Below are 9,438 nucleotides of genomic sequence, written 5' to 3'. Positions count from 1 at the left end.
CATCATATATATGTATATACACATGCAATTTTTTATATGCATCATAAATTCCTTTTTTTTGTTTAATTATTGTTTAAAAAGATGTTATATTTCATGACATCTTTAAAATATTACACCTAACAGCCCAGAATAAAAATTGATTTTAGAAAAACAGATATTTTGTAAGGGTGAGTTTGAATTTGTATTGCAAAATCAACATTTTAAAATTATATATTCTGTTATATGATTCTAAATATCAATCATACTTTATAACATATAATTAAGTCAACTAAAAATTAGTCTCAAAAAAAAAAAAAGTTTAAACACTTTTGAATATTAATATTGGAAAACTACATACTGACGCGTACAAGATTTGGCAAAAAATCTTTCCTTTTTTTTTTTTTTATTACATGTTCAAATATTTAATGATTCACTTTGAGATTAAATTTTGAGAGTAGATCATATATTTTATCATGTATGTTTCGTAATTTAAAATAAATGAAATCAATCATTTGATTTTACAATAACTCTTACAATACCCATCCTCATAGTTTTAAAAAAAAAAAGAAATTCATGTGCATGTAATTAAATGTAATAAAACTTAATAAGTTAAAAAAAGACTTACTTTTCATCACAACATTAAGATTACGTAGTTTAAGTCAATTATTTTTTTAAAATGTTTTAAAAATCACATATTCTCAATTAACATTTGATTCATACAAATGCGGTTAGGAAAATCCAGGAGTATAAACGTAATTTTTTGTAGCGGTTCAAATGCTGCCAACTATCGAATAAAAATTTGAATGTCGTTTTAAAAAAAACAAAAGAACTCTTTATAATACAAACTGATAATAATGAATTAATATTTAAAACTTAACATTAAATTAAATTTAACTTTTTTTCCTTATTTCTTCTGATGAATACTACAATGCCATTTTTTTTTTATTCTTAAACATAATTTACTTAAATTTGTTCACAATAATATTTTAAATAAGTTCTGGTTATCACTTTAACGGATTAAAAAAAAAGATGCACGTCTACTTAGGATAGGAAAAATAAACGTAAAAACAATCTATTAAATGCTAATAAAAACTAAAAATATTTCTCTGCAGTTCATATTCAAACGACATTAAATTTTATCTCCATTTTATCAGGCTGAGACATGTAGGTTCGTTTTCAAGGTTGAATATAAATGGCATATAAAAGAAAATAGAACTGATTAAAATGTTGCTTAACTAGAATAACGTTTTTATTAAAATAAAAATATAAAATTATTGCCAATAACTTATTATAATTAACTTAACTTACCATTATTTTATTTTTAAATTAAAATAATAATTAAAAGAAAGTTTATAATTAAATTTTTAAAAAAACCGTTATTAAAATTAATCAATTTTTTTTTTTTTTTTTGCAATTAACTTATTAAAAACGTGATGTAAAAAAAAAAAAAAATCAAATAGATTCCAAGTTTAATAATATCGTATTACAAAAAAAAAATAAGGATTTTTAAGAAAAATTTTAAAAATTAATAAAAAAATCTTAAATTTATTTACAATAAGTTCTGTGCAGACTAAATAAAAAATCAAACATAAAAATTATACTTAATGACAATAGACGACTTTCATATTTAATCATAGATAGTCCCGTACAAATATATATGCATATATGAAAATAATGCTTATTCTTTAATTCAAATGAATAATTATCATTTATTAATTTATAAATTTCACTACTGTTTTTTGCTTTAGCGATCATCATATTCAGGTGATGTCGGAGAATACGTGGGTGAAGTAGGTGAATAACTCGGAGGGCCTGTGGGAGAGTATGTTGGAGAACTGGCTGAATAATCTGGAGAAGTTGGAGTGTAAGTAGGTGATGTGGGAGAGTACTTAGAACTTGAAGGAGAATATTGGGGACTTGCTGGAGAATAAGAAAGGGAAGTAGGGGAATATTTAGGTGAAGTGGGCGAATATCTGGTGGAAGCACCCGGAGTGTGACTCGGAGAAGATGGTGAATAACTAGGACTTGTAGGAGAGTATGTTGGCGATGTGGGGGAATATTGAGGTGAAGTAGGAGTGTACTGTGGCGAAACACTTGCATAACTCGGGGAAGTAGGAGAATAACTTGGACTGGTTGGAGAATATTTCGGCGATCCTGGAGAGTAACTGGGACTGGCAGGTGAATATCTAGGACTGCTATATAAACTAGGTGAAGTAGGTGAAAAGCTTGGACTTGCAGGAGTGTAGTTAGGCGAGCTTGGTGAGTAACTAGGCGAAGTTGGAGAATAACTGGGAGACGTTCGAGAATAAGATGGAGATGTAGGTGAATAACTCGGGGATGTTGGAGAATACGATGGAGACGTAGGGGAATAACTCGGAGATGTTGGAGAATAAGAAGGCGAAGTGGGAGAATAACTGGGAGAAGTAGGCGAATAAGAAGGTGAAGTAGGAGAATAACTGGGAGATGTAGGCGAATAAGAAGGTGAAGTAGGAGAGTAACTTGGAGATGTTGGAGAATAACTGGGAGATGTGGGAGAGTAGCTAGGAGACGTGGGAGAATAACTTGGAGATGTAGGGGAATAACTCGGTGAATTAGGCGAATAATTAGGTGACGAAGGAGAATATGATGGAGATGTAGGAGAGTAATTTGAACTGGTCGGAGTCATACTAGGAGAAGTTGGTGCAAAAGCGGGGCTGGATGGAGAGTAGCTTGGAGACATGCCCCCGCCAGGACTAGGTACGTATGGACTATTAGATGGACCAGGTGAACTTGGACTTCCTGGTTGAGGAGACCACGGACTGTAGCCAGGCGAAAGCCCGCTGGCATCACTGGAACCAGACGGCGAAAAACTAGGTCCTCCCGGCGTCATTCCACTACCTGCATGTGGGGACCAAGCACTTACATATGCAGGGGTTTCTCCTTGATTCCAAGGTGTCATTTGAGGACTCATAGACGGTGTAACAGCATTTCCAAACATCATTCCTACGCTTGACATCATACCGTGACCAATAGACATGGGAATTTCAATACCCGCTTTACATTTGTCTTTATCAAGCATGAGATCAAAACATCCTAAAAAAAAAAAATATATATGTATAATTAAATTTACAATTAAATAATTTTGGCAATCACAAAAAGTAAAATTATACCAGTTCCCATTCGAGGTAGTTGTCCCATGATAATATTTTCCGAAACTCCTCTCATAGGATCTAATTCAGCGTGGGAAGCTGCATCCATAAGAACATCAACAGTTTCTTCAAAGGAACACCTCATCAATGCTCCTGTATCTTGTCGATTAATTCCATGACGAGTAATTGCCATCAAGTGACCCTTTGCTGTCATGACGTCACATAAAAGTGCAAGATGACGATAATTTACGTAGAGCCCGTAAAACTGAAGAACTTGATTCATTTCTTTTTCCACAGATTTTCGTACTGCTTCTATACCCAATACCTAAAACAATGCCCGTCATGCATATAGACACTTTTTTTTTTTTTTTTTAATTTTTTATTAAAAATTTCTAATTTATAATTCACTTACGGAGAATATTTCACAAATATCATTAGAATATGTTCTAACCGGATCCACGTCTCTTTCGCTAAGGACTTTCATTAAACTTGTTCCATCAGTTTCAAGCAACCATTCCGCGATTGCCTTGAATTCACCTGTTTCGGTTATTACAATTCTTTTTTTTGAATCATTTTGAGGCAAGTGCATATAAACTTTGCCAATTGCTTCGATTCCCTGCAAAGTCATATCAGATAACATATTGGCTTCTATGCACCTTAAAAACATATCATCTTCCATTTTATCTTGATTTTCTTCTTCATCTGTGACCTTCTCGTCGTTATTCATGATTCTTAATCTAAGCACTAATTTTTCAGCATTATCATCATTGAAAATACAATTTAAATCATCTCCAAAACCAGCATTTATTTTTTCCGCAATTTGTTCCATTGTTAATTTTTTATCTTTCCAGGAAAAGAAAAAAAAATAAAAACAAGCACGCATTAAATAGAGAAGTAGACCAAAAAAAAAAAAAAGGTCGGAGTGTAAAACTGAAAATACTTACCAGTCATTCTTTTTCTATCAAGTTCTATTCTTAGAAGCCAGGGCGATATTCTTGTGGGATCAAAATCAGGCATCTCGTAATAAACTGTAACAAATTCTTGATCCTCTTCAATGACAGTGTTTTGTGGATCGGGATCGTAGTATATTGCCGTGTTTGCAGTTACTTTTCGTAATGTAGTGTGTTCTAAACGGCACAAAACGTTTTTTGCTTTTTCAGCATCTCTAGCGGCTGCACCAGTAAGGAAAACAGTCAAAGAGGGAGCTTTAGGCTTTTTACTGATGTTAATTATTTCTTTTAACCTAGGTACACCAAGGGTTACGTTTTTCGAAGAAACCCCAGCAAAGTGGAAAGTATTTAAAGTCATTTGTGTGGCTGGTTCACCAAGTGATTGAGCAGCTAAAGCTCCTACCATTTCTCCCGGAGCGCATTGTGCCTGCTGGAATCTAGTTTCGATTTCTCCAATTAACCATTCAAAGGCTTCGGTAGATAATCTCATATCTTCAGATACACATTTAGTACACAAAGTAGACCGAACTAGGCATTGAAATAAAAGAGTGGCATTTTCATTGGCTTGCTTACTTAAATGATCTTCTCCGGCAACTATAACGCACTTTTGTAGCAAATCTCGAACACCTTCAATTACTCTGAGAGGACTTAAGTCAGTTGGAGCTCGCTTATTAATATGGAAAATCTTTTGTACATTCCAAATCATTCTTTGCAAGTTACAGGGCAATACTACTTTATTTTCACCACTCGGAAATATTTGCCTAAGAGCTTCACGATCTTTCTGCAACTGATCCCATTCTTTTTCAAGGTATGATATCACTTCTCCCGAACCCATTAACTCTTTAAGTATATTTTCATTAAATATTCTTCTTAAATATCTTTCGTTCGTCGCATCAAAGCGGAAACGTTTTTCAAACGCTTTATTAGACAATTTAATTGTAGGTAATGTCTGAAATTCTACAGTTTCACCACATAAACCGTCTTCTCCATATCGTAACTGAATCAGCTGACCGACAGAATTACGAACAGTTCCATCATAATGAACCATAACAGATTCCATAGCTTTTATTAACCTACGCTGAATATATCCAGTTTCAGCAGTTTTTACAGCTGTATCGATTAAACCTTCACGACCTCCCATGGCGTGAAAAAAAAACTCTGAAGGAGTCAATCCAGCCAAATACGAATTTTCTACAAAACCTCTAGATTCGGGACCATAATCATCTTTTATAAAATGTGGTAGAGTTCTCTTCCTGAAACCGAACGGTATTCGTTTCCCTTCTACGTTTTGCTGACCAACACAAGCAATAACCTGCGAAATGTTAATATTTGATCCTTTGGATCCTGACACCACCATGGCTTTTAAATTGTTGTACTCAGTTAAAGATTTTTTGGCAGAACCTCCAGTTTTGTCTCGAGCATCGTTCAAAATTCTGTTCACTTGATTTTCAAAAGTTTGCCGTAAAGTATTACCAGGAGTAGGTTCCAGTTCCATATTGTGAGCTTTTTGAATTACTTCTATGACGTCTTCTTTAGCTTTTTTTATAGCTTTCTGGATTTCCAAGTACGTTTGAGGATCAGCGATTGTATCACCAATACCTAAATTAAAGAGAAAGTAAAGCCATTTAATATAAGTTTGGCAAAAAAAAAAAAAAAATAAATAAATAATTAAAATTAACACAAATCAAATACCGATTGAGTGTCCTTCCAATAGAAGCCAATTATTAATAACTGTTTGGATATTTCCGTAAAACTGGCCACAAACTTCATGTCCTAATTCCAGCATACATATGTGAAGTAAAGAGCCGGCGGATGTTCCCAAAGTCTTTTGCACAAAATTCCCATAATAAGTTCTCCGTGCTCCACAACAACTTTAGTGTCACCCGGGGAAATCCACTTGTACGGACCATCATCTTCTTCATCAGGATGAGTGGAATGCGTTCGTATCATATTTACATTACCCGGAATTATCAATGAAAATACTTGCTTTCCGGTCCACAATGGTTTCGGTTTAAGTATAGCAGGTTGGGGCATTTTCCCATCCCAAATGGGCAAGAACATCAAAATATTCATCATTTGCTCCTGCAAATAAATTTTTTATTTTATTAGTTATTTTAATTCAATGATAAAATACATTTTTTTTTTTTTTTTTTTTTAACAAACTTTTTCCAAAAAAACATCTCTTTTTGTCATCTTTCTGACTGCAGTAAGTGTATCTTGCACTATACCCATAACCGGTTTATTTGCTTGAGGAGTTATAATTTGCCTGGGCGTGACATGAAGATTTTCCACTTCTGCTCTTGTTTCCATGGATTGAGGAACGTGAAGATTCATTTCATCACCATCGAAATCAGCATTATAAGGAGAAGTACAACTAAAAAAATTTAATTTCGATATTAAAATTTATTAAAAAATTTCAATTTCGGATGTACAGATGAATAAAAATACCTTAAATTCATACGAAATGTTGACCAAGGTAAAACTTTAACTCTGTGACCCATCATACTCATTTTGTGAAGTGTGGGTTGACGATTAAAAATTACTAAATCTCCATCTCGAATATGCCTTTCAACTTTATATCCACATTGAAGATGCAAATCACTAGGTCTTGGATGAAATCTCAAATCAATTCTTTCTCCATTATCCCTTATAATATATTTTGCTCCGGGATATTGTGAATTTCCTCTTCTGACCAGTTCTTGCATTTTATCAATATTAAAAGGAGTTATAATTTCTGGAAATGTAAGGTTTTGAGCAATCGATCTTGGTACTCCTACCTGATCAATTCTCAAATTTGGATCAGGTGTAATTACTGTTCGAGCTGAAAAGTCAACACGCTTTCCCATTAAATTGCCACGAATTCTTCCTTCTTTACCCTTTAATCTGGCTTTTAATGCTTTAAGAGGTTTGCCTGACTTTTGCATTGCTCTTGGCATTCCTGGCATGTCATTGTCCACAAGTGTGGCAACATGAAATTGCAACATTTTTATATTTTCAGATATTATATGTGCGGCAGCACCGGCTTGTTCATTACGAATTAATTCATTATTTGCTTTGATAATATCTGCTAACTTATGTGTTAAATCGTCTTGATTTCTAGCCGAACCATACATAACAACAGCAGGTCTGACACTCAGTGGAGGAACTGGCAGAACAGTTACTAGCATCCAATCCGGCCTAGCAAATTTAGGGTCCATACCCAAAATCAAACACTCTTCATCTGTTATGTGTTTTAATATTTCCCATACTCTTTCAGCACTTAATGCAATTTTTTTTTCTTGATTATCTTCATTTGTGTGTTTCCATTCAGCAGTGAGATCTAATCCAGTTCTTCTAATGTTAGGCTGATATCTTCCACAACCCCCATGACCACCTTTTTTATCTTTGCTGTTATCAGGATTATCAGCATTATCTTTGGTAATGTCCATTTCATCACCACCTTCACATATATTTTTTCCTTTACAAAGATCATATACAAAAGTTAATCTTTTTCTAGGTTGACCTCTAGATTTCGTCACAATTTCTTTAATTTTTGCATTATTCTAAAATTTAAAAAATTTCGATGTTTTACTAAGAATTTAAATTTTTAATTATCTCGAAAATGAATACAAACTTACCGGACTAACTAATAGTTTTGAGCAAAAAAAACAAACACAACGTAGTATTTTAATAGTTTTTGTTAAAAAACCAACATGAAAGACTGGTTTTGCTAAATCTATGTGCCCAAAATGACCTGGACACTCTGTCATGTTTCCCGCACAAGTCTGACATCGAGACATTCTGTCAACGACTCCTTGACGGGGATCCATAAGACCCCCAATTTTTGGGCGACCACCTTCATATGTTTCAGGATATTTGATCCCTCCATCAGTAACTGACATGCGACGCTACGAGTTAACCAGGAAAATTATATTAAATAAACATTACAAGGTTTTTACGGCAAACCCAATATAAAATGGAAGCATTTATATTAAATGAATAACGAGATAGCAAAATATTAAATTATTGATATACCTCTTTGTAATTTATGGAGCAATATAAGAAAAATACTATTGGTAAATATTAAGATGGATGCGGAATGGCATTATTGTAATTATAATGCAAAAAGACCGTGATACTAGTGTTTTTTTGTGCTTGAAATTAAAATATTTTATTTATTTATTTTTATGAATAAAAATACTTACTATTTCATCTGGAGAAAGTATTCCAAATTGAACCCTCTTCACAGAACGAAGAGGGGCTTTGGAATCGGACGTCGCCATTTTGAATGTATACGAATTGAAAACTTATTAACATGAGCGCATGTGCGTAAAAAACATTATTTCGAGCGGGAAAATATAATATAACCTATATATTTTAGTGTCACTAGAATTTTTTATTTCAAACAATTGATTAAAAGTAAAAAATTTAAGAGAAATATACTTTTTTCATGACTTTTACTTTATTTCCTCATTTCATATTTTACTTAACTTATTTAGTCATATTTTACGATATTTAGTTTTTTAGATTAAACTTAAATTTTTTTTTAAAATTATACCCAAAATACTTTTTACACCAATAAAAAAAGAATTTCATTGATCGAGTTATTTATTTTTATAAAATTTTAATAAGAAAGGAAAAATTTTAATTTTGGCTTTTATGCTTCTCCAAAAAATAAAACATTATTATTTAAAAAATTTTTATGTGCAGCCCAATGCATTGATTGTAAAATTACAATGATAGTGATGATAAATCATTTATTCTAAAATTTTGATTTAAAATCTTTATTTTTCTTATAATATTAAAATAAATATGTCTTATTTAATTAGATTAACTATGTATATTTCTGAGAGTAAAAAAAAACGTTGCAATTTTTTAAGAAAAAACTTCTAGAATAAAACATGTCCGCCATCAGTGAGTATTTTTTTTTTAAAGAAAACGGTTATTATTTAATGTTAACAGTGACAAAATCGTACTTTTTGTTTATATTAATAAATAATTACGATAGAAAACAAAGAAAATAAATGCATTAATTTGTCTATTGTAAAAAACTAGGTTCTTTTTAGAAGTAAAATACATAGTTGATTGTTGAAGATAATTTGATGGGTCCTTTTTATTTTCTTGAGTGTTGCGTACCGTAGCACCTGGTGGCTCACTCTTGCGCTTTCATACTTTGAGGAATTTCTTCAAGTTGGTTGAGTCAATTCAGTTTCGAATTGACCTTTCTTATTTACGTGAAGAGAAAAAGTTTTTAACGTTTTATACTTTTACAATTATTTATTTATTTGTGTGTTATTGTTGATATTTTATTTTATTTTTTATTTTTTCCAAAAAAAAAAATTGATAGCTGGAATTAATGAATTGGATATTTCAAAAATCATAGCAAAGGTAAAAGATTCATT

At 32.1% G+C, this 9,438-nt stretch overlaps 1 protein-coding gene across 1 annotated transcript; it reads right to left on the bottom strand.

Annotated features, from left to right (window-relative positions):
* Nucleotides 1–1,723: 1,723 nt before the first annotated feature.
* Phum_PHUM268230 (uncharacterized protein) lies at nt 1,724–8,319 on the bottom strand (the record flags this gene model as incomplete). Its single annotated transcript, XM_002426633.1, has 10 exons — nt 1,724–3,024; nt 3,129–3,432; nt 3,520–3,950; nt 4,052–5,656; nt 5,750–5,928; nt 5,955–6,139; nt 6,221–6,431; nt 6,506–7,599; nt 7,675–7,944; nt 8,242–8,319. The coding sequence occupies 10 exons, from the start codon at nt 8,317–8,319 to the stop codon at nt 1,724–1,726; spliced, it is 5,658 nt and encodes a 1,885-aa protein (XP_002426678.1).
* Between the last annotated feature and the right edge of the window lie 1,119 nt (nt 8,320–9,438).

Source organism: Pediculus humanus, genomic scaffold (genome assembly GCF_000006295.1).
Source record: "Pediculus humanus corporis 1103172107644 genomic scaffold, whole genome shotgun sequence".
NCBI classification, from domain to species: Eukaryota; Metazoa; Arthropoda; class Insecta; order Psocodea; family Pediculidae; genus Pediculus; species Pediculus humanus.
The sequence above is the reverse complement of the archived record's forward strand: the minus strand, read 5'-3'. Positions and strand labels throughout refer to the sequence as shown.